At 43.1% G+C, this 25,511-nt stretch overlaps 2 protein-coding genes across 2 annotated transcripts in view; one reads left to right on the top strand and one right to left on the bottom strand.

The window, feature by feature from the left end:
• Positions 1–3,687, top strand: part of Pank2 (pantothenate kinase 2) — a 32,095-nt gene extending 28,408 nt beyond the window's left edge. The window contains exons 6-7 of the mRNA XM_028757046.1: positions 716–841; positions 3,481–3,687. Coding sequence (XP_028612879.1) covers positions 716–841; positions 3,481–3,531 — 177 coding nt within the window. The 3' untranslated portion in view covers positions 3,532–3,687. The remainder of the gene's footprint in view (positions 1–715; positions 842–3,480) is intronic.
• A 7,062-nt stretch (positions 3,688–10,749) lies between these two features.
• The window catches only part of Rnf24 (ring finger protein 24), a 45,012-nt gene continuing 30,250 nt past the window's right edge, over positions 10,750–25,511 (bottom strand). The window contains exons 2-6 of the mRNA XM_028756745.1: positions 20,167–20,316; positions 15,818–15,860; positions 12,510–12,551; positions 11,638–11,717; positions 10,750–11,020 (exon numbers count right to left, since the gene is read on the bottom strand). Coding sequence (XP_028612578.1) covers positions 10,882–11,020; positions 11,638–11,717; positions 12,510–12,551; positions 15,818–15,860; positions 20,167–20,309 — 447 coding nt within the window. The 5' untranslated portion in view covers positions 20,310–20,316 and the 3' untranslated portion in view covers positions 10,750–10,881. The remainder of the gene's footprint in view (positions 11,021–11,637; positions 11,718–12,509; positions 12,552–15,817; positions 15,861–20,166; positions 20,317–25,511) is intronic.

The following is a 25,511-nucleotide window of genomic DNA, read 5'->3' as shown; positions in this document are numbered from 1 at the left end:
GAAGTTATTGAACTAGTGATGGGAATTGCTTGTGCTTATGGCAGTGTGCATGTGAGGCTCCTGAGCACACATGGATGAGCCAGGAATGAGAGAGAGCATGGTGGTTGCTGGTGCTCAGCTGGCTTTCTGGTTTCCTCAGAGTGGCCCCCACCCACCGATTTAGATCGCTTTATAAGTACCTTCACAGATAAACCTAAAGTTGTGCCTCACTAATGCCCCAGGATATAATAATCTAATAGGCTGACAAAATTAATCATCAGGAGTTCTTTTTTTTTTTTTTTTTTTTGTTTTGTTTTTTGAGACAGGGTTTCTCTGTGTAGCCCTGCTGTCCTGGAACTCACTCTGTAGACCAGGCTGGCCTTGAACTCAGAAATCCGCCTGCCTCTGCCTCCCAAGTGCTGGGATTAAAGGCATGTGCCACCACTGCCCGGCTAGCTTACTGTTAAATTTTCCTCATTGTAATGTTAATATTTATACTGTTTATCATATTTAATACAAGTTTTTTTTTTTTTAACTAATCATTCTGTACACTTTGGAGCAAGCTTGCAGTGGGCCCAGCTTGTCTAAATATCAAATCTTATTAGACCTGAACCAGCTGGATTGAATTTGATCCATCAGTCAAGTTGCTGCTGAAAACTGCGTGATGCTGCTGGGTTTAGCTTTATGAGGAAACAGAAATCAGGGTGTGAACTCACTATCTCTTTTCTGTGCTCAGAACATTAACCAGGTCGTATTTGTCGGCAATTTCCTGAGAGTCAACACGATCGCCATGCGGCTTCTGGCATATGCTCTGGATTACTGGTCCAAGGGGCAGCTGAAGGCACTGTTTTCAGAGCACGAGGTGAGTGACTTGTTGCTGATACTGTCCTGCAAACACAAGGGCACAGAATGAAAGGACTGACCTGGGCTGCAGTGAGTCATCCTGTTCTCACTGTAACTGTGACGTGGCCTGGGGCTTTATTGTTGTTTCTGAAAACTATTTCTTACTCATGTACTGAGGTGAGTGCTGAGCTAGTTTAAGCAGCTTTGTTGCTCTTTGAAGCAGAGTCTTGCTATATAGCCATGGTTGTACTGGAGCTTGCTGTATAGATCAAGCTGCTTTTAACTTTCTACAGTCTCCCTAATCTCTGCTTCCCAGGGCCGGGTTGAACCTTTTTCTAGGTAAACCGTGGGAAATAGTTTCTTAGAATAGCATCCCACCTTCTCTTCATCTATGCAGACTAAACATCTCTGGGCAGCAAAATCAAAACTTGAGTGCTGAGGTTTTTGGATTAGATGTGGGACATCAGTTAGTCTATGCAGATACATTAAAATATCCCAACCAAAACCACTTCTGGTCCCAAGCAGTTTAGACAGAAGGAACTCAACCTGCAGTCACATCTTCATGGATTCTGTGTTGTTTTCCTTGCTCATTTTCCCCTCTGCTTAGCTTGGGCCATTTGTTCTTGGCTCCTTTGCTTAGTGAGGCTTCTCACTTGCATGTTGATGTCTGACCTTGTCATTCATTATTGTGGTCCTGAGGTACTGAGCTTGTCGCCCTCTCAAGGCAAGGCAAGGCAGTTGGTTGAGCAGTTTGGAGGTGTGGCGTGCCCTTGTCTCAAGCCGCCTCTTTGTTACTTAACCCTTCCCACAGTGGTGAATAGCCCACTGTAGCTTTTTTTTCTTTACTCAGTAGTAGGTTCTGGGTTTTGGTCTACTGTAACTTGGGTGGCTGTCTTTTTTTTTTTTTGTAAAGTAACCCTCAGACATAGGGAGGTGCTGGGAGCCGAGAGCTCATGGGCTTGGTGGGGTGGGTTGCTGAACATCGTCTGTCCCTACTTGCTCAGCTGTGACTGCCACAATTTGCCTTTTTTTTTTCCCTTTTGTAACTGAGAAATAGAGGAACTGGGACCTTTTTAGTTAGATTTAGTGTGTCCTTTAGACTCTACCTCCAAGGACATTGGTGTTTTCCTGTTGGAGTTGTTGTTTTGGGTGGTCCTGAGGAATCGAACCCTGGCTCTGTATTCCAGCCAGATGGTCTGCTGCAGCCCAGCCCAGTTGTTCTTTCTTGCAGTACTTTAATTTCTGACATCCTGCTTGGAGACCAATGTAGTCAGTCCTTTGATTCTTCTGACTCCTGCTGTCATTCTCTTTCTGTTGGTGAGGGTTTTGTCTCATTTAATATTTTTTTATCCTTTTTTCGTTTTTTGGTTTGGTTTCTAGTTCCTGCTGGAGGCTACGCTTTACTGTTGGAGTCAGTAAGGCTTGTATTTTTCCCCCATTTTTTTCAAACTGAATTTTACTATGTAGCTGGCTAGCCTGGCTGTAGACCAAGCTGTTGAACTCACCTTCCACCCTTACCCGCTCCTGTATAGGTAGGTTCGGACCTTTTCCACTTCCCCCTCCCTTCCAGACCATTCAGGCATTCATCTTCCATGATTAAACTTTAGTGTCTCTTCTCACCTTCAGTCTTTGGCTGTTGGAAATGTACAGGCCTAGTCCAGGACAGGATAGCCACTACCTGTCATTGTGAGGGTTTTATTGCTGTGACAAAGACCATAACCATAAGAAGCTTGGGGAACTTTATACAATAGAGGTTAATTTACTGTGATGTCTTCCTTTTAATATTGTAAAAACAGAGGAGGCAGTTTAAATAAAGAAATAAATTGTTAAAAAAAATAAAAATGGGAGTAGTGATGTAAAAAAAAAAAAAAAGAAGAAGCTTGGGGAAGAAAGTTACATATCCCTCCCTGGCAGTCCATCAAGGGAAGGCAGGGCAGGAACTCAAACTGGGTAGGAACATGGAAGGAGGAGCTAATGCAAAGGCTATGGAGGAAAACTTACTGTGTTACTCTTCATGTCTTGTTCGGCCTTTATTAAAGAACCCAGAACCACTTTCCCAGGGGTGGAACCCTGACAGTGGGCTGGGTCCTCCCACATCAATCACTAATCAAGAAAATGCCAAATAGATTTACCTACAGGCTAGTCTAATTAGCATTTCTCAGTTGAGGTTCCTGTCCTCGATCTGACTCTAGTTTGTGTCAAGTTGACAAAAAACTAAGCTGGACAAGATCTTTGCCAGACCTTTCTTCCCTCAGCTGCTGTAGTACCTTCTCTTCTTGTTGGGCATCTCCAACATCTAGCCCTTCCCTGCAAGAGAGTTCCTTAGGGCTTTTCCAGACTGCATATGCTCTCTGTGCATGGCAAACAAATGGGTCAGGTATTAAAGAGACGTGCTAACTTTATTTAATATAGTAATCATAATTGTGGTATTTAATGACCTTACTGGGCTGGTTCAGTGGCTGACAGCACACAATGCCCTTGCAGAAGACCTGAAGTTTGGTTGCCTGTACTTCTATTGGGTGGTTCACAACTGCCTAACCAACTCGAGCTCCAGGGGATCTGATGCTTCTGGCTTCTGTATGTCCATGCACACTACCCCTCCCCATACATATTTAAAAGGAATTTCTTAAATCTTACTTGTGGTGTGTCAATTTTCAGGGTTATTTTGGAGCTGTTGGCGCACTCCTTGAGCTGTTGAAGATACCCTGATTTACCCAGAGGACTTCCTGAAACCTGCCACAGGGACATCTGTGGATTTTTTTTTTTTAGAGACTCAAGTTTTATGATCGTGTACTACTCAAATCAGAGCAAGAAAAAAATGTATTTTTCTAAGACATCAAGATAAATTCTTAAAATTTTGTCTAACTTAGCATTCAGTAAGGATCCCCCCACCCCCCCCACCCCCACTCTATGCACTGTGAAGGTTTTTTGTTTATAAGGTATTCTTCAGGGCAGCATTATTAACCCCTGAGGTGCCGGGTAGCGGTGGCGCACGCCTTTAATCCCAGCACTTGAGAGGCAGAGGCAGGCGGATTTCTGAGTTCGAGGCCAGCCTGGTCTACAGAGTGAATTCCAGGACAGCCAGGGCTACACAGAGAAACCCTGTCTCGGAAAAACCAAAAACCAAAAAAAAAAAAAAAAAAATTTAACCCCTGAGGTGCTTTGGAATCTGGGTATGCATGGAGCTTCTGGACTCTCGCCAGCAGATGACTGCTTGTCCTGTTGAAATGTGTGGGAGAGTCTAACTAGTTTCATTAGTATCCCTTGGAGGTCCTCTTCCTTTGTGCACTGGGTCGTGTTTAGCCTATGCTAACATACTGAAAATGGGTTATTTCAAGCTTCTGAAAACTTGGCAGGTTTGTTCTGCACCTGATGTTAAGAGATGACCTGCATTGTAGCTGAAGACAAGGGTGGGCCTGTCCACAGTAGCCTTGGAGCTGGAATGGAAACCTCAAGCTCTGTCTGGGGATGTTTCTGCCATTCAGCTGTGGATTCTGGTGCCAGCTCTGGGGCAACAGAAGGCACTTGTTGGTTTGGACCATGAGAACTCGGGGTTGGATTTGGCTGGCTAGCCTGCTTGATTGGGGACCAATTCCCACAGGGATATAGCTGCCTTTTATTATATACTTTGGCCCATTAAGACTAAGGGTTCCATTGTGCTAGGGTCTCACACAGCACGGTACACAGGATGTTGCAGGGATGCTAGTCTTTCCCTCCTACCCTGCTTTGCCTCCTGAGAGATCCTCAAAGCTGTCTCTCCACCTACCATTTGTATCAGAAAGTTTCTCAATCTGTGGCAGAGCTGGGTTCCTTCCTACCCTCCCTCAGGTGACTCCTATGAACTCTGGTCTGGGGAATGACTACTTGATAGTTGTGCCCAGTGCTTTGTATTTGTGGTTCTGTTTTCCTACATTGAAGCTTGCACAGTGTTAGAAGAGCAAGCCTCAGGATCATAACAGGATCACAACAGGATGCATGGTACTGTTCTGTACCCACCCCATCTGTCTATTTCTTCTTTCTTCAGTGTGCTTAGCCCAGTGTCATTCCAGGAATGGGTTCTGTTTCTTTTAAATAGTTGTGGAGGCTAACCTCAGACTTGACAATAATACTATATAGCTGAGGCTGACCTTTGAACTGCTGATCCAGTTGCCTTCAACCCTGAAGTGCTGCTGGGATTATAGGTGTGTGACACTAGTAAACTCTGTAAATACAAAGGGTTGTTTCAGAGCCTTATCTTACCCAGTTGTCACCTGCTTCCCTGGCTGCTGTCTCACTCTGACAGTTACACTCTCAAGGTCAACCGTGAGTCTCCAAGCTGTCTTCTCTTGGTTCCAGCACTATTTGCAGAAATATATACATTGCACCTTACAGCCACTTCTGAACCGGGAGTTACTTCTAGTGTCTGTTAGAACCATCTTGTCTTTTCTCAGCTGTCCAATCTCAGGTCTTGTTTTGATAGCCTAAAGCTCCACGTCACTCCTCCCACGTAGAACGGAAGGGTTGTGGCCCTGGAGCACAAAGTAACTTGCACTGAGATGGGGGGAGGATGGCCAGTGTGAGGAGGAAATGCTTTGTGGGCCTCAGTGGCTGGGTGTAGTTTGGTTTTAGAATGCCTGGTTTTGAGAACCCCCAAAGCATTTGGGGTCAGAGACAAAGCAGAGGATGTAGTTATTTGTGGGAGGATTTAGTGAACCCCAGAGCATAAGAAAACGAGACAGATGGGCAGTGAAGGAACCATTACAGGGAAAGCCACCCTGGGGCATAGCGATCTGGGAGTCCCAGAGCAAACTTACAAAGGGTACTAGATAGATGGGTTACAAGGTTGCTCAGAGGTTTTGTGCTTTGGTGAAGCCATGGACTGAAGCTGCGCAGTTCAGAGCTGCTCACCACCCGGGGTTAGGGTTAGGGTAAGTTCTGGGAGTGTTGCAGACTGTCAAAAGACAAAGCTATATACATCAAGCCACCACAAATGCTGGTGGTCACACATGGTGTGGTCTGCAGCTTGTCATGTCAGAGGCCTGAGGCCTTTTCCCCCATCAGCATGCCACACTGTACCCGTCAGGCCCGCTAGTGCAAAAGTTGACAGGTACATAATACAAAGTATTTCAAAATCTGCTCTTTATTTACACGTGTTTGGGTCGATTACATGCATGTTTTATTTTTAAACAAGTGATTAGCAAAAAATGCATTAAAGTTTTAAAATAGCAATTAAATATACAAAAATATAGCTTACAAAAACCAATGTTTAAAAATATTCTGCTGCAGAATTCTTAGTGTACAAACACGTCTATGAAACCTGAGGCTCAGCATTTCATAAACCTTTTTTGAGGGAGTTATATCTAGTAAATAAGCCCCATAGGGCTAAACTGCAAGACTAAAGTGCCACTCCTCCACTTTCCTGGACATAACTTGTCAGCAGACCTAGAGGCAATGACTCCAAGCCATCACAGGAAGATGCCCTGCTTCTCCACCACAGCCTGGAAGGAGAGGCATGGACGGCGCTGAGGTTTCAACCACACAAGTCCCTTAACACTGGTGAGGTCATGATCAGAGCTACATGGTGTCTTTGAAACAGCAGGAGTAGCTTTCCCTGATCCTGTGAATAAAGGAACTAAGAATTTGGATACATGCTGATCTAACTGGAGTAAAAGCATCTTGAAATAATTTGAGTTCTAAAGCTGAATCTGGAAACAGTAACAGGTATTCAACTCAGTGAACTCAGTCCTTTACCTGGCATTTTAGGTCCCTACTTCTAACATTAAGTTAAATACTTTGATGGTCCCATTTTAAGCAATTTTTTAAAAATAAAAATTTATTTTTATGTGTTCGAGTGTTTGCTTGCATGTACATGTTTGAACCTGGCCAGATCTGGAACTGAAGTTACAGATTGATGCTATGAGGTGGGTTCTATGAACTGAACCTGGACTATCGGAAGAGCAGCCAATGCTCTTAGCCACTGAACCATCTCCCCAGCCCCGCCCGAGGTTCTTCACAGCTGCAGGGGAAGATTAACCAGGCTAGAGATTTCATGAAGTGCCAAAGGGGTGGGTCTCCACTTGTCAAGGTTCATCTTGGGTGAACATGGGCATACTTTACCCATTGGCTGCTGCTTGGGTTGCAGGGAAGCAGGTGAGTGGGGGGAAGACCTTGGGTAGTGTGCCTGGAGAGCAAGGCATAGGTCTGCTTTCTCCCTCACTGGCTGCCTCTGTAGGAGACAGCTTTAATTTTTACCTTAGAAGGGGAGAGGACAAAATTGAAAGTTGTGTGGGAGAATTCTGTAGGGAGTATTTGCTTCTGTCTCATTTGCAGACACTTAATGACAGCCCTGGGGACTTAGGAGACCTCTACCTTAATACATGCTTTCCTGCCTCAAAAACACTGGCACCAACGGAGAGGGAGGAAGGTGGCAGCTGGTCCAGACACCTAGAGAGACTGCTTAGGGCTGTCATCCTGGAGAGGGTAGGGAAAGCAGCTGTACTGTTTTATTAGGGGTACAGGGTGGATCTGTGAAGGAAGCCATATAAAAAGGAATGTAAATGCAAAGACAACCTCTACTTCAGGCTTACCTGCCATACATAATACATTTCTGGGTTGGCTCTCTTCCCCCCTCCAACACACAGTCCCATAAAAGGAGACTAAAGAAACAAAAATGAATCCAGTGCTCATGGGGTAGTTTTGCAAGGAAGGCAACTATTGTGTGAATTTTGTGAAGGATTACCTATTCAAAGACTCAAGGAAGACTGAGTAAGTCAGGATTCAATGTGGAGGCTAGGCATGGTGCTCTGCCTTTAATTGCTGCAGAGGAAGAAGGTGCTGGATTTCTGATTTTGAGGCCAGCCTGGTCTATACAGTTTCAGGATAACCGGGAGTACATAGAATCTGTCTCAGATTGTGGTGGAGCCAGGGGAAATCCCATAGTTCAGAAGTTCCTGAGTTTGTGACCAGGAAGGTATGTGCTATTAGCAGCTCCTGCTCCCCCATGCCTGTGCCTACCAGACTGGACTGGCGGATCATCTAGGAACCTTGCTACAGTTCCTTAAGGAAAGGATGGTCTGAGAGGTTGACCTATAGAAAAGCACAAGTGGCCAATTCAAACTAGTCCAAGCACTTTTGCATAGAGCTCTCAGGAACTTCTATAGGTCTCTCAAATTCCCAGAAAGTAAGTGCTGTAGGTATTACTTAGAGTTCCAAGTTAGAGATATGCTTTGGAACAGAGCCATGGAAAAGATCTTTTAGTCAAGTCTTGTCAAGAACAGTTATCTGGAAATGGTGGGAGGCCCCCTGTTCCTCAGTATAGATCTCACCCAGAGGCTACCTGTCCATACCTGGCTGTTTTGTTCTACTTCCTGGTTAGGAAAGGTAAGTACATGTTAAAAGAACCTTAATAATCAGGAATAGACTAAACTAAATTACACTTGGCAAAGAAAAGCTGCAGATGTCAATTTCTTGTATGTTACAGTGACCCAGGTAGGTTAAGACAGGCTTTGTTCCATTTCTATCGCTGCAGCCCACAAGTGACACCCAATCCTCTAGCTACTTAAGACAGTAAGAGTCCAGTGACCTGAGAGTAGACCCAACCCCACATCCACACAAAAAGGTTGCCAGGAACATAGGGGTCTATGATGCGGACAGGGTGGTCTCGCTGTATGTTTGGGCCTGAGCGAGTATGGCTCTGCCAGTTCTGCAGATATACAGGAAGCACTGGTGGGGGACCCATACACGAGGAACAAATATTGGGCTGCTGTGGCTGACGGTGCCAGAAGTGGGAGCAGTGGCCAAGAAGGGAAGATGAGACACACACTTTGTAGCTTCCAGCCTAAGGAATGCCTTTTAGGAAGAAATGACATTAACAGTGGCTGGGCAGAAAAGGTGAGGGGACCTCATTCAGGTCGAGCAGAGCAAAGCACCCAGGATTCTTCCAATGGCCCTGACCATTCAGGTTGCACACCAACCACCTCAACCTATCTGAAAGTCTGATGAGCAATTTTGCCTCTAAAATGGGGCTTTGGTGATGCTGGCTTTTGAGTAGTTGAGTCCAAGGACAGGAAAAGCTGCAGCTAAAGGCTAAGATTCTATGACAGCTGTGAATGGCAATAATTTATAGTATTGACCATATGTAAATCTTTAAGGGGGAGATTTCCTTATTGTATCCAGTTATGCAATATGAAATGCTAGATGCTAGCCTATAACAAAATTAAGCCAGAAGAAGCCCACTTCTGGCACTGGTCACTTGAAGACATTTCACTGTAAACTGAGTGTGGGCATTTTGACTCTGGTACTACAATCAGAGGGACATAGGTATGAATTATTGGGGTCAATCAGGCTAAGGCTCTCATAGAAAAGTCTCACACTCCCTTGCCCTGCATAGGAATCCAGCTGGCCTGCCACAAACAGAGCACACTGGGAACAGCTTATTCTTTCCAAGTGGAGCTGTAATTTTCCAAATGGACTCTGCCAAGAGCCCCTATTCCCACCCCTGCCACCCCATTTTGCAAGAGGATCTCACTATGAAGCCAAGTCTGGTTTCAAACTTAAGACCCTGCCTGTCTGGGCTGGGACTATAGAGAAGTATACCACCACAACCTGGCTTCCATAGCACATTTTAGACAAATAGGAATTTTTTCTTCAACTGATCCCAGCTACTGGAGGCAAAGCAGGTCCCCTCATCTATGACTAGGTAGAATCCAAGAACAGAGTAGCAAAGCCCTCCATCTCCATGCCAGAGTGTACTTCCTGAATAAATTTCCTCACACCTGTGGGATGGAGCAGAGCAGAGCAGTTGACGAGGCATTGCAGTGGCACTGTTGTGACAAGGGAAGGGAGAGCAAGCTGTGTAAGAATAGTCTGTGCTTTACACGGCAAATTTACACTGTTCACAAAGCCTATTGGAGGCAGTTATCGCTAGAAAAGTTGGACAGAAAGAGCCAAAGAGCAGCATGCATTTTCCCTATAAAAACACCCTCAGTCAGGGGTCTCAAGTCCACACAACTGAGGTACACACCAACAGAAGGCCGGCCATGCAGGAGCTTCCTCAAACTATTTACAACTCCAAGTGGCTCACTGGCTTCAGAATTACAGGGAGCTTATTTGGGACAGATGTTTAAAACTGCAGTAAGACATTTTTCTTATGTAGAAAAAGAGCAGAGGAGAGGCAGAGAGAAGCCAAAGTGTCTGTCCTGGCCATCCTGGTGAATGTGGACTGGCTTTACTAAGAAAGAGGCTCTTCTTTGGAGCCATCTGAGGGGCCCAGAGAGACTCCTTAGCCAGTGGGCTGAGGCCAGCAGCTGTAATGGAATCACACACTACACCTGTGGTGTACTGAGCAGTACCCTGGCCCCTGGGTTACAAAGGGACAGCAGAGGTTCAGGGTTAAGCTCCTGCTGGGTCTTCTGATGACTAGGAGGGCAAACAGAAGAGGAATGGCTCCTGACCAGGCCTTTCCAAGTGGTTCCAATGGCTTCAACTTGGAAGATTTGACAGCAAGTGTGAACTGGCACGTGTGGCAGGGGTTCTGCTGCTGTTGTTTCCAAAGTCTTCAGATGGCCTTATTAAAAGAACCCAAAAAGCCTCACAGGGGCTGCCTCACCAAATACTGGAAGCCAGTTGTGCTTCAGCTGATGGAACAACTGGGTCCACTTGACTCAGGATGCCAAGAGGAGGTGTGGCAACAACAGGCTGTCAAGTCTGCACAGCAGTGTACTGGTCCACAGGTGGCAGTGGCAAAAGCCCCATTCACAGTTCTGGTCTCTAACACCTGTGCTTATCTTCCCTTTTGCTTGATGTGGAGGTGCCTGGGAGACACAGGAGATGCTCAGGAAACTTCTGAAACCAAACCTGCAAGCTCATCCACTCCTTTTGGCATAGGGTGATATCAGGGTGCTTTGGTTGTCACAAGATCCAGATGCCTAGGGTCATAGCTTGCCTGGCTCAAGAGTTCTTCATGAGGCAAAGGAAGTGAGAGTGGGTGCCCCAGGCAGAGAGCAGCCAAAGTGGAGTCTGCTTGTGTTCCTCCTGGCTCCATACTGATGTGTGCAGCAACAGTCTGATCCTTGCAGCAAGCTATACAATATTCTCTGCCCCAGGGAGGGGCTCCTGAGGGGGACCGCGGTCCTGTTTACTGTGCAACTGGGCCAGCTGCAGCACCGGCATGTTGCACAGGGGACACACTTTTCGGACTTCCAGCCACTTAACAAGGCACCTGCAGAACAAGACAGCCAAGTGGGAGACGTTAGCTCCAGACTTACAACAGCCCCTTCCTGAGCTGACTGTTGAGGCTGTCAGTTACACAAAGCCAGTGTGGAGTCTGGGGAGGGGGTTCAGATCTAGAATCCACATCCCCCTCTGACAAGCCAGAGTCTTCTGTCTCCTACAGGCTGACATGAAGGTACCACAGTCAGTACTTTATTTTCCTGGTCACATGTGACTTTTTATAAAGTATGCTGATGAAGGAAAGCAGGAAAAACCAAAGTTTTTAATATGGCCCTATAGCCCTATGTATACCTACACTATTTACTGTGACTTAAAATAAGTAGCTTGATGAAAACACAGCGTCAAGAGAGTTGTTAGCAAGTCCAGCTAAAGAGCTGTACAGAGGTGTAGGGTGGGCTGGATCTCTGCCCAAGCCTGCAGTGGTGTTCATGGTCCACTTCTCTGGTCCCTTCTAATGTCACGTACACATGCTTGGGCCCCACCCTGTGGAGTGCTGTCAGTCTTGTGCACTACAGACCAACTGTGACACCATCAAGCTTAGCTGGCAGTGCCCCATAGCCTGCAGCAAGTTGGGTTACACAAAATAATTTCCATACTAATACTCACTTTCTGTGGAAGGCATGCTTACATGGGCAAATCCCCAGTTCATCTCGAGGCTTGAAGTCTTCTAGACACACAGCACAGAGCTGAAAGGCCAAGTCACAAGTGAGGTCAGTGTTCACTACAAAGCACAGTGTGGTTCCTAAAGCCCAGAAGAGCAACGAGAACTCTGGCTCCCCAAGGCTGCTAGTGAGAGGACCAAAGATTAAATGGAATTCTTAAAGCAGCCATGTTGAGTCGTGCCTACTAGCACTTGGGAGGCTGAAGCAGGAAAATTGTTGTGAGTTCAAGGATAGCCTGTGCTACAAATGAGATCTCACAAAGAACCAACCCCTGAGAACTCTGAGACTTCATGTAAGGGTTCATCTTCATTATCAATTACGGAACACAGGGCACACGGCCACTGTGGCTGTGAAGGTATTCCGAAGAGGTACAACCGAGGAGGAAGACACACCTTCAGTGTGGGCTAGGTGTCCAAACTGAGTAAGGAGAGAGGCAAGCAGGAACACCTGGTGACCAGCCGTGTTCATGTCTGCTTCCTACTGGAGGACAGTGTGAGCCACTCATCCACCTAAGGCTGCGGCTAAGCCTGGCTCGCTGCCAGCTTTTCTTCCCCGTGGTGGACAGATGAGTAACGGGAGCCTCAACAAACCCTCTCCTGTGTAAGCTGCTACCCAGTGTTTTGTCACAGTGACAGGAGTACTAACTGATAATACACCATGTGCCTTATGGTATTGTCACAGAGCCGCTAGAGATGCAGGGAGAGGGGAGGAGGCAGATGCCCATCTTCTTCAGCTTCTGAAAATGAAGGTGTTCAAGCACCCCACTGTTTTAGAAAATGGCTCAAGGAACAACTAAAATATTTAGAAGCAGCTTACCTCATGTAAATTAAGTTCTTTTACTTTTTCTTTTAATATAACCTGTAAGATTAAAAAAATGTTCTTACACCAATGTAAATAGATAGTGAATCGTGTTATACAGATCACTATGTAGATCAGGCCAGCCTTAAACTCATGGATAGCTGTCTGACTCTGAGTGCTACGATTAACAACATTCTTTCAATATTCTGAAAAACACCTTTGTTGTTGTTTTAAGACAGGGTTTTTGCTGTATAGCCCTGGATGTCCTAGAACTCATTCTGTTTGCTAGTCTCAAACTCACAGAAATGCTGGGATTAAAGGCATGTGCCACCATAGGCTGAATTATTTTTTTAAAGATAGGGTCTCATGTAGCTCAAGCTGATGGAATTCACCCTGGAAATTTTTTTTTTAATTTTTTAAAGATTTATTTATTTCATAAGTACACTGTAGCTGTCTTCAGACCCACCAGAAGAGGGCATCGGATCCCATTACAGATGGTTGTGAGCCACCATGTGGTTGCAGGAAATTGAACTCTTGAACTCACTATGTAGCTAATAATGACGTTTAACCTCTGATCTGCCTGTCATGACCTCTTGAGTGGGTATTAGCGCAGGTGTGCAAATGCTCTGTGTAGGTGGTGCTGCAGACTGGACTCAGGTCCTTTGCATGCTTGGCAAGCATTCTTCTGAGTTTTACCTCCAGCCATACTTTTGATAGTAGAGCAAATCTTGGGGAAAGACATCGATAAATTTGGTAGAAGCAATAACCTCATATTCAGTAAAGCAGCACTGGCTGATGAGAATTAGTAATTCATACAAGATTAAAATGTAAAGTGAATTTTATTTTGGAAGTTTGATTATTATATGCCAGTGTCCTCAGAAAATCTGTCTTGGGTGTGTGGTAACAAACATCAGCTCAAATGAATATAACAATGCAAGAATTCCATCAAAAAATAAAAATTTCATAATACACATCATCAAAAAAAAAAATTTGGAGGCTGGAGAGATCTCAGTTGTTAAGACCATTGACTTCCTTTCCAGAGGACCCAGGTTCAGTTCTCAGCACCCACATGGCAGCTCACAACCTTCTGTAATTCCAGTCTCAGGGAGTCTGACTCCCTCGTGCCTTCTTTAGGTCTGCGGACACCAGGCAAACGCAAGGCGCACAGACAAACATGCAGGGAAAACACCTGTCATTTTATTTTATGAGCATGGGCCCTTTGCCTGTGTGTGTATTTGTATACCACGAGCATGCCTGATATCTATGGAGACAAAAGACTGTCAGATCCATGGAAGCAGAGTCATGTGGATGCTGGGAATCAAACTCAGGTCCACTGCCAAAGCACCACATGCTCTTAGCTTATGAGTCATCTTTCCAGCCCCAGCGCAAACTTACATGTATCATTTTGTTTGTTTGTGGAGGAGGGCTAGAGACAGCGTTTCTCTATTGCTCTGACTGTCCTGGAATTCACCCTGGAGACCAGGCTGGCCTTAGACTCTTAGAGATCTGCCTGTCTCTGCCTCCTAAATGCTGGAATTAAAAGTGTGCATTAAGGCGGATTTCTGAGTTCAAGAGTTTGAGGCTAGCCTGGTCTACAGAGTGAGTTCCAGGACAGCCAGGGCTACACAGAGAAACCCTGTCTCGAAAAAAGTCAAAAAAAAAAAAAAAGTGTGCATTACCACCGCCTGGCTTACTTATGTTTTTGTTTTTATTTTTTTTTTATTTTTATTTTTTAAAGATTTATTTATTTATTATATATGAGTACACTGTAGCTGTCTTCAGACACACCAGAAGAGGGCATCAGATCTCATTACAGATGGTTGTGAGCCACCATGTGGTTGCTGGGATTTGAACTCAGGACCTCTGGAAGTGCAGTCAGTGCTCTTAACCACTGAGCCATCTCTCCAGCCCCTTGTTTTTATTTTTTAAAGATTTATTTATTTATTTCATGAGTGCACTGTTGCTGTCTTCAGACACACAGAAGAGGGCATCAGATCTCATTACAGATGGTTGTGAGCCACCATGTGGTTGCTGGGATTTGAACTCAAGTTAGTGCTCTTAACCACTGAGCCATATCTCCAGCCCCTACTTACGTTTATCTTAAAGGGGAAAATCAGGCAAGTTAAATTTGGTGAAAATATCTAAGTTCTAGAAAATGACTTAAGGCAAATCACATTTTCGCAAATCACAAAGCAAGCTACTGTTCAGCCAGAGAATGATGTGCTAAAATCTTATTCAGTTTAGGATTAGGTTACCTTTTACCTCACCTCATTAGTTCAGTGAATTTCACCAACTAGATGACCATCAAGGCCAGCTTTACTTTATAGTTAGCTTATATGCAAACATCTTGTAGACATTCAAGATTATGACAGAACTGAGACAGAAGGACTCACTCATTTAGAAAACTACAGCATTCGCCTGTGCTAGACCCACAATGAGTTCACTTCAAAAACTTCCACACAGTCAAACAGAAGGATACGCAAACTCTAAAATATGACCTCAGCGCCAGCAAAGTTAAAGAAGCCACCTTTCTTCCTGTCTCAAAAAAGCTAAGGACAAAAACAAAACAAAACAAAACAAAACAAACAAACAAAAAAAAACAACTAAGGACAACAACAATTTCATGTTTGGGACCAAAATTAAGGGGAAATCTAGGACCACTATTTGATTATGTTAGCAGTAAAATATTAACAGATGATACATGGAAGACTAAACTACTTTTATTTTGCTTCAAGAAAAGGTGGAGTCTATCAGCATGAAGCCTGTTAGCACTTGGAAGGCTGTGACAGGGGGATTGCTTCATGTTCAGACCAGCCTGGACTACAAAATACGTTCCAGGTCAACCTTGGGCATATAGTAAGACCCTGTTTAAAACAACAAAACATGCCACCATCAACATAGCAAGCTGGGGTGATCAAAAACTCATGGGTGAAAGACTGATGACCCCAAGAGCAAGAGAGTGAACACAGAACACAGCTGGAACCTCTGGGCAGTCGCTATTCGTGAACGACGAGCCCCACACAGTAGGATGTGCACTCCATTAAATCAGTGGTGACTCAAAGGGTTACAGATGACAACATTTTTCTTTGACAAATACTGGCTGAAATTCTGTCATTTTATCCTATCATCTAAATTTTCTATAGCTTCAAATAATACCAATAAAAGATCAGGTTAGAAAATAGAATTGCTCTATTCTATGGTATAAACTGACAAAGGAGAAGCTAAGTAACCCATAGTAAGATAATCCCAGCTTAAACTACGAATGGACTCAGTCTCACAGTTTACTGAAAAGCACAGCAAAAGCTACTTGTAATTAAATGGCTCACCTGTTTGTAGGCATAAAATTCTTTGTGTGCTTGATGTCTCAGCCTAAAAGACACAATGAGAAGTGAGATATTAAGATTTTGGAGAGAGTACCCACTTGAACCATGGGATATCACCCACTGTAAGTTCTAGAGAAATCTCACTGAAACATCAGACATTGTAATGAAGATAAAGATTTTTCAAAATGAAGATAAAGATTTTTCATGTTAAGTAAAGTCTTAGTTCAATAGTTAATTTGGGGGGCTGGTTAGATGGCTCAGTGGTGAAGAGCACTGACTGCTCTCCTAGAGATCATGAGTTCAAATCCCAGCAACGACATGGTGGCTCACAACCATCTGCAATGGGATCTGATGCCCTCATATGGGTGTCTGAAGACAGCTACAGTGTACTTACATATAATAAATAAGCTTCAATAGTTAATTTGTCTCATTCTTCTTAATTAAAAAAATTAATACACAAATTCAATAAAGTGCAAAAACTAAGTATACAGTTCAGAAATGTAAAGAATGCATCTGCAGGAATAATTATCATCTACATCAAGATATAGGTTCTTGCCGGGTGGTGGCGCACGCCTTTAGTCCCAGCACTTGGGAGGCAGAGGCAGGCGGATTTCTGAGTTCGAGGCCAGCCTGGTCTACAGAGTGAGTTCCAGGACAGCCAGGGCTACACAGAGAAACCCTGTCTTGAAAAACCAAAAAAAAAAAGAAAAAGAAAAAGAAAAAAAAAAGATATAGGTTCTTCTGAGGATCCCCGGGGCTTCTAAAATGATCTTTTCCAATCAGTGTCCATCCTTAGAACTGACCCTATTGGCCAAATGCAGATTAGCTGTGTCTGCTTTTAGACTCACAGCCATGGGCCGCTTGGTCCATCCTCCTTTGTGTTTGGTTTCTTCCAATCCATAGTCCCTAACAGAGAGTCTTTTTGTATTCAGTGACAGAAATGTCTGCTTGCCAAAGATTAAGAAGATGATTCTCCAGAAGCCAATGTCTGGAGACAACCACGTTATCCTGGCACTTGGGAGACAGTGGTAAAGGGATCAAAAGTTTAAGGTCATTCTTGGCTACAGAGAATTTGAGGTCAGCCTGGGCTACATATGACAGTCTCAAGACAATGCCCCACATTCTGAAAAATCATGTACTATTTTATCTACTATATTTAGGTCTGAGAGCCACACTTTATGTGAATTGTAAGGTAGGGTCTTAGATTCTTTTTATCCCTGTACTGGTTCTTACTGGCTTCATAACATTTATCAAGTTCCTTCTTCCCCCATGAACTATAGTACCTGTCTGTTACCAACCGCCACGTGCAACCTATGGATTTTCTCCTAGACATGGCACCCTGCCCAAGTGCTCTATCTTCCTGCCCTTGCATACTGGCTGCAAAAGCATCCCTTAAAAACTGAATCCTGGGTCTGGTGTAACTTAGGCAACTGGAGTGACAGGAAAAAGGTCAGGTGACCAGGTGATTGCAGAGCAGAAGCCAAACAGCAGCCATAAGTCAAGGAAAGCCAGGGTCTGCTGGTCATTACCACAAGGTAGGAAGAGGCTAGGAAGTGGGCATGCCCTAAGAGACAGACACTTTGGTTGTCTGGACTCACCTAAAACCCTGTGTCAATACTATGCTATTTTTAAATGTTTTATTCTAGGGGCTGGAGAGATGAGAGGACCAGTGTTTTGTTTCCAGCTAGCTTACAACTGATCATAATTTCAGTTCCAACACTATCTGGTCTCCACTGGCACCTGCACACATGTGGTGCACATACTCATGTAGATACATGCACATAAAAACCCACCATTTTAATTCTAAAATAAACACATAAAGGGTAACGAATCTGTATATATTTTTGGTTTAAGACAATGTTACTATGTAGGCCAGACCAGCTTGGAACTTAAGAACTTCCTGCCTTAGGACCCTAAACCACCATGCCCAGTTCACATATACCTTTTTCCATGTTTCTCCAATGCTTACAGTTATAGCAGTATAATACAGTCAGCACACAGTAGAAAGCGACATGGCATAATGCTGACAGGTCGGCCAACTATCACCAATAGGCCCCATTTGAATTCCATGAGATTTTTTACTCATGTCCTTTCCTTAGCAATAGTCCAACTTGGGATCCCATTTTACACTGGTTGTGTATCCTTCACCTGTTATCATGGCAGTTCCTTGGCTGTTAAACCTTTGACATCCAATTATCATTGGTTAGTTCAGGCATTGTTGACCATAAAGTCACTACTGTACCATTTCTGACACTCATCTTGGGATCATAAGTTAAAATCATATCCCTATCTTATTTTTTGCTCACGCTTCTTTCCACTGATATTAACATCCACCTTTCTCACCGCAAGGCCCTAATTATTTGTACAGTTAGTTGGGATTCACACACAAGACTGAAAGCAGCCAGTTATGGTACATTTAATCCCAACACTCAGGAGACAGAGGCAGGCAAATCTTGGGAGCTGGAGGCCAGCCTGATCTTCAAAGCAAGCTCCAGGCTAATCGAGGCTACACAATAAGATCATGTCTGAAAACAAAAACAAAACCCCCAAATTTACACAATTTGTAATAGTCTATGCTCTGTGGGCTAAAATGTAATACGATCATTATTTGCTGCTCAGGCATATTGGGATTATACTACAGTTTAGTGATATAAGGCTTGTCTAGCATGTAAGGTGGAGGGTGACTTGGCTTATAATTTATCTTTGCCTATCCAGGATTAGGATCCTAAGCTTCCCACAGCAGTGGTTTCAAACCCTTCCTACTCCAAGTTTTATCACATCCTCTACCCAATTCTTTGAGACAGGTTCTTACTGTGTATGTAGTTCAGGGTGACTTTGAACTCAGGATTTACTGGCTTCATCCTGGGTATTATTAGGACCTTGTGTGAGAGTCACCTGGCCCTTCTTTTTTTGTGAGACAGTCTTACTCTATGGGAAATTATAGCCGGAGCTCCTACCTGTAACCAACATGCACTCAGAAACCTAAGGAGAAACCTAAGGAGGGCTAGTTTGAGATACAGAGAGATATCCTATCTCAAAACAAAATAAATACACAAAACAAAAGTCTTTGAAGATCATGTAACATTTTTTTTTCCAAATTGTTTTGAGACAAAGTCTTACAGCTGACTTGGAACTCACAATATAGCCTAGGGTGGCCTCTGAGATCCATCTGCCTCTGACTCCCCAGTGCTAGGATTAGAGTCTGTGCCACTACACTGGGCTTCCTGTAACACTTTAAACTGTGTTTTGATACAGGACCTCACTATGTAGTTTAGTTGGTCTTAAACTCTTGATCATGTTGGCTCTACCTCACTAAGATAACAAGTGTTTGCTACTACACCTGGCTTGTATACAAATTTTAAAGTCAGTTTTGACTTTGAAAAATAGGCTTTATTTAATAATATAAAAGGTAAAAGTGTTTAGATAATAACAAGTCAGTCAGGCATAAAACATTACTGGCAAAATTTATCACCCCACCTGACGTGAGCTCTCCTCTTCTGTCCCATGTCTCTGTGTATACTGAACACTTATAGTGTGGGATGTTTATTGTGTTATGCAGATAAGTAATTACATCAATACACAACTACTTCTGCATCAGAGAAGTACTTAAAGTCCCGAAAGACCAGTGGCAAGAGGCATTTTAAGGCATGGCTCTTGACTTAAAACACTGTCTTCTGGCCCATGATGACTTCAGACGACAGTGGTGCAAAATGCCTTCTACCAGAGCAACTTCCAGTAGACTCAATCAGGACTCGAGGCTGAATCAGAGGAGTTCATGGCCTGCCTGGTTGAGTACCAAGCCAATCAGGGATGCAGAGATTGAGGCTGTCACAAAACAAAACAAAACAAAACCACAACCTAAAACACGAAAGTAGATTAAATCTTAGAGACAATGATTTAAGTGTATCAGAATGGGGTGCTAATATTGTGGAAAAACTACTGACGACCAATTTCTACTACAGAGGAAAACACCTCATCAGCAGATAGGATAGAAAATGACACAAAAATGGGTTACTAAACACCAGCCCACAATTAAAATGCTACGCTACCATGGCTTTAGAAAACTGGACCATTCTTTTGTTGTTGTTGTTTGTTTGTTTGTTTGTTTGTTTTGAGACAGGGTTTCTCTGTATAGCCCTGGCTGTCCTGGAACTCACTCTGTAGACCAGGCTGGCCTCGAACTCAGAAATCCACCTGCCTCTGCCTCCCAAGTGCTGGAATGCATGAAAGGCATGCGCCACCACCACCCGGCGAAAACTGGACCATTCTTACACACAATCTTTTTTGACCTTCTGGTAGAAATGACTGTTTCACGTATTCTGAAATATTAGAAAATAGTAAGCACTGATTACCTAATCAAGTAGCAGCAGAAGAGCAAGCTGAGGATGAAGACAAATACGGCAGTGCCAAAAACCACAATGTATATGTTGAGAGGCAGATTCTGGAATCCAATATTAGGCATCCTGAAGTTATAATGTGGGAAATCTGAGCTCATGGATGAACTGTGGAGAAATAAAGAATGGAAAAGAATTAGGTATGGACAGGCATCGTAGTGCATGCCTGTAATCCCTGTCCTTGGATGAATGAGGCAGGAGAATTGCTATGAGTTTGAGGTTAGCCAAAGCTACATAGCAAGATTGTAAAAAACGGCCGGGCGGTGGTGGTGCACGCCTTTAATCCCAGCACTTGGGAGGCAGAGGCAGGCAGATTTCTGAGTTTGAGAGTTCGAGGCTAGCCTGGTCTACAGAGTGAGTTCCAGGACAGCCAGAGCTACACAGAGAAACCCTGTCTCAAAAAAACAAAAAACAACAACAACAACAAAAAACCCAAAAAAAACAAAACAAAAAAATCAAAAACAAGATCATAAAAATCCAAACAAATCAAACCCAACCCCCCCCTTTAGAACTAAAACAGCATTATATATTTATACATGAGAGGCAAAAGGTTTCTAATGCTTGACCTAAACTAAGGTAAAGTATTAATATTATCTTCTTTCTTTCATTCATTTATCATATCAAATATTTACCAATTTTATTAGATTCAAAACATAGAGCATTTCAATTTACATTCATATGGCACTACATGAAATAATGTCTGTAATTAACACAAAAAGCCTTTAAGTACAAGAAGAAAAAAATTTATTAAAACTTCTCAGATTATCTAACTTAACTGACCCATTACTGTAACAGTATTCACCTCTTAACTTACTGGTACTTATAATGGTAAACATAAAAGTAACTCCTATGGTCTGGTAAGAGAGCAAGCCTGACAAGACAGTCCATACCTAGAAACCATAGAAAGGGGAGAGAAGAGCCTCCGTCCTGTGGCACATGACATACACAATAACAATAATCTCAGAAAGAGAGGATTAAGTAATTACATAGCATCAAATGTTACAGTCTGGCTATTTCTCAAAAAGTTTGATAATTAAAGAGTTGGGCCTGGTAATGCACAGCTTTAATTCCTATGATCAGAGGCAGAGGTAGGTAGATTTCTGTTAGTTGAAGGCTAGCTTGTCTACACAAGAAGTTCTAGGCTATCCAGGGGTATACAGTGAGAATCTAAAACTAAAAAAAAATAAAAAAATGAAAAACACAATTGGATTATCATGTGATCCAACAATTCCAGTCCTAGCAATATATCACAAATATCTGAGAACAACAATTCAAACAAATCTTAGCAGTACATTTCATTGTTGTTCAAAGGTGGAAAGGCCTAGATTCCTAATGAGATTAACAGGTAAACAACTGTGTGTGTCACCTACAATGGAGTCCTAGTCAGTCATAAAAAGTGGACTGAATTCCCTGGGAACCCACTGGCCAGAGAAGCACTCAATCTCCTAGTCTTACCCCCAGCTCTGCAGCAGACCACCTGCTGTGCTCCTCCCTCTCTGCCCCCATTCCCAGGACACTGAGCAGATCCTAGTGGAACCCCTTACTTTCTTTCCTCTTGTAGATCCCTTCAAACCACCCAACTCCAATCTCATTCCCAAGACCTAGAAATACATTTACCTGAAACCTCCAATGGCCACACCTGACAAGATCCCAGAAGAATCCCCTACCATGCAACATACCACACTCCTAAGATCCAGAAAGGGCAACAGAAAACAAGGAACAAAACACTACTCAAAGACAAGACTGATGTCAGAAATATCATCACAAACCCAGATGCCTAGACCCGGGCATAAAAGCAATAACAAGGACAGTATGTTTCCACTAGAGCCCAGCATCTTACTACATACAATAGGTCCTAAGGCTTGCCAACAGAGCGAAGCTCAGGACAAGGGCTTCAAAGTAGTCTTTATAAATATGATGGAGGATCTTAAGGAAGAAATGAATAAATCCCCTAAAGAACCCTATGAAACAGAAACAGAAGTGGAAGGAAATGAGTGAAACAATCTAAAACCCGTAAGTGGACATGGCATCAATAGAGAAAACCCAAACATCTGAGGGAAATCTGGAAATGAAAATTTAAGAACTTGAATGGGTACCTCAGAGGCAAGCCTTGCCAACAGTATACAAAAGACGGAAGAGAGACTCTCAGGCACTGACGGTACGGTATTTGAAGTGGATACCTTGGTCAAAGAACATGTTAAGTTTAAAAAAAAAAAAAATCCTGGCACAAAACAGCCAGAAAATTTGGGACACTATGATATGAAAAGACCAAATCTAAGAGAATAGGAATAGAAGAAACCCAGGTCAAAGGCACAGAAAATAGACTAGAAAAGAAATTCCCTTGGGCACAATATCAAAATACTAAGCATACAGAACAAAGAAAGAATATTTAAAAACTGCAAAGGAAAAAGACCAAGTAACATATAAAAGGCAGACCTATTAGAATAACACCTAACATCTTAATGGAGACTTTAAAGCCGTATGTAGAATAAAAAGATGTTCTACAGACTGAGACCATGGACGCTGTTCCAGACTACTATAGTCAGCAAAAATGTTCATCGAAAAGATGGCAGCCTGGGTGGGCAGAGCACACCGGAGATGACCCCAGACACCCAGAGGTTCCAGGTCCACTAAGATGAACAAGTAAGTGGTGGAGAGATGGAGACAGAGGTGGAATGGTGTGTGCACAATGAAGAGGGTAGTAAGGAACAGCCTGATATGAGTAGCCAACGATGTTCATCCTTAGTCACCAGGGAAATGCAAATCAAAACTACTCTGGGATATCATCTCAACCTGTCAGAATGGCCAAGATCAATAAAACAAATGACAGCTCATGCTGGCAAGGACGTGGAATAAAGGAAATCCCCATCTGTTGCTAGTGGGCCTGAAAGCTTGACCAATGGGGTTCAGTGTGGTGGTTCCTCAGGACGAGGGGAACCCATCTACCCCCAGAGCCACATCTGGGATATACACTCACAGGATGCTCCATCCTACCAAAGACACTTGCTCAATGTTCACCGCAAAAGCCAGAAATTGAAAATCTAGATGCTCCTCAACAGATATCTCACGACCTTTCTTTTATACTATCAATTTTAAAAGAACAAAAAAAAAAAAACTGAAAATGAACTAGATAATTAAATTTCAGAAGAATAAATCATGTAAGCCAGAAATAAAGGGAAAACCAAAAATAGATTAAGAGAAAAAAAACAAAAACAATAAACAAGTAGATGAGTCACTAACCAAACAAAACATTAAAAAAATGCTATTCTGAGACCTTTAGAAATTATTGAGAATTTGAATATTAATTTATAATTTAAATTATTATATTTTATAGGCATATAAACAGCCAAAGTGGCTCCAGAAGACCTGACTTTTAAAAACCTGTTGTGTCGCTGAGGACAAGCTCAGCAAGCACTCTATAACTAAGTTGTATTCTACATGGCTGCCTGGGGCTGCGTGGCCACTCTGCAGGCTGCTGTGCATAACTGGTGAGGAGCTTGGCATTTGTACAGTCTACAGAGTGTCTGTGCCTCTGAATGCACGCCAGTAAGTTCCCACTAGTCACAATTCTCACCACTTCCTGTCACTCACTGCGTTTCTGTTGCTATTTTTCTCTAAGGAGATCTGATTAAAGAAATGTTCACTTACATTCTCTTTTCTCATTTGTATAGTTTTATTCCTTAAATTTAAATGTTTAATCCACCTTGAATGTGATATTAGAAAACACTATGATGTCTAAGATGCCTAGTGCTTCGTATTAATTTAAGCACATTAGTAATTCATTCAGGGTGAAGCAGTAGTTTCTTTTTAGTATTTCAAAATTATTCTTACATAATCTTTTCCAGGTATGTTTATTTTTAAAGATTTATTTTTAATATGTGTAGGTACATCTGCATGTGTGCACATGCATATCTTGGAGAGCCTGCAGGCAGAGTTAAAGACCCACCCGAAGTAGGTACTGGGAACTGAACCTGACTCCTCTGGAAGAGTAGCAAGTGCTTGTAACCTCTGAGCCATTTGTCAAGCCCTCGGTTCTCTTGGGCTGAAAAGAATATCAAATGTATAGTTTACATAAGAACAGGTCTTGTTAAAGTCTGAATGCTTGTCTCCTTCCAAATTGATGTTAAAGTTTAATTTTGGTTGTAATAGTATTAACAGGCAAGACCTTTGAGAGGTGCAGAGCCATGGGCTCTTCTCTCATAAACAGATACCATGAGGTTGGTTTCTGTTGTTTTTTTTGTTTTTGTTTTTGTTTTTGTTTTTTTTGTTTTTTTTTGTTTGTTTGTTTGTTTTTCGAGACAGGGTTTCTCTGTGTAGCCCTGGCTGTCCTGGAACTCACTCTGTATACCAGGCCAGCCTCGAACTCAGAAATCCGCCTGCCTCTGCCTCCCAAGTGCTGGGATTAAAGGCGTGCGCCACCACCGCCCGGCATGAGGTTGGTTTCTAATAACAGGATCGATCTGGCCATTCTGACTATTGGCTTTTCTTTGTATTTCCACCATGTTACAAGGCAGCAGGAAGGCTCTTGTGAGAAGCTTCAAATCAAAAATGAGAAGTAAATTTCTGATAATCGTGTTTTGAGTGTGTATGGTATATATGTGTACACATGTAAGTGCTTGTGTTTGTGTAGGTGTTTTCCTCAAATGTTCTCTCCCTTTTCTTATGAAACAAGACTCTCACTGGAGTATTCTGACTTAACTAGATAGGGTTTCTCTCTCTCTCTCTCTCTCTCTCTCTCTCTCTCTCTCTCTCTCTCTCTCTCTCTCTCTCTTTCTGTGTGTGTGTGTGTAGACTGAATACCAGTGCACATGTGTGGAAGTCAGAGAACAATTTGTGGAGCCACTTCTCTCCACTCACAATCTTTGACTTATGAGGACAGACCCAGGCTTGCATGGCAAACATTTTACCTGCCGAGCCATCTTATTAGCTCTTAACCTTATTTTTAGACAAAGTCTCTCGTTGACCCTGAGCTCGCCAATTTAGTTCAACTTAGTTAGATGGTATATTGGTTAATTTTCCATTGCTATGACAAGACACTATTACCAAGGCAACTTATAAAATAAACATTTGATTTGAGGGCTCACAGTTTCAGAGGGTTGGAGTCCATAACCATCATGGTAGAGAGCATGGAAGCAGGCAAGCAGAAATGATGCTGGAGAAGTAGCTGAGATCTTACATCTGATCCACAAGCATGAGGCAGAAAGAACTGAGAACGCTGTGAGCTTTTGAATCCCAGGACAGCCAAGGCTATACATAGAGACCCTGTCGAGAGAGAGAGAGAGAGAGAGAGAGAGAGAGAGAGA

This window comes from Grammomys surdaster, unplaced genomic scaffold, assembly GCF_004785775.1.
Source record: "Grammomys surdaster isolate TR1022 unplaced genomic scaffold, NIH_TR_1.0 129, whole genome shotgun sequence".
Taxonomy (NCBI): domain Eukaryota; kingdom Metazoa; phylum Chordata; class Mammalia; order Rodentia; family Muridae; genus Grammomys; species Grammomys surdaster.
This window is presented reverse-complemented; position numbering and strand designations above follow the sequence as displayed.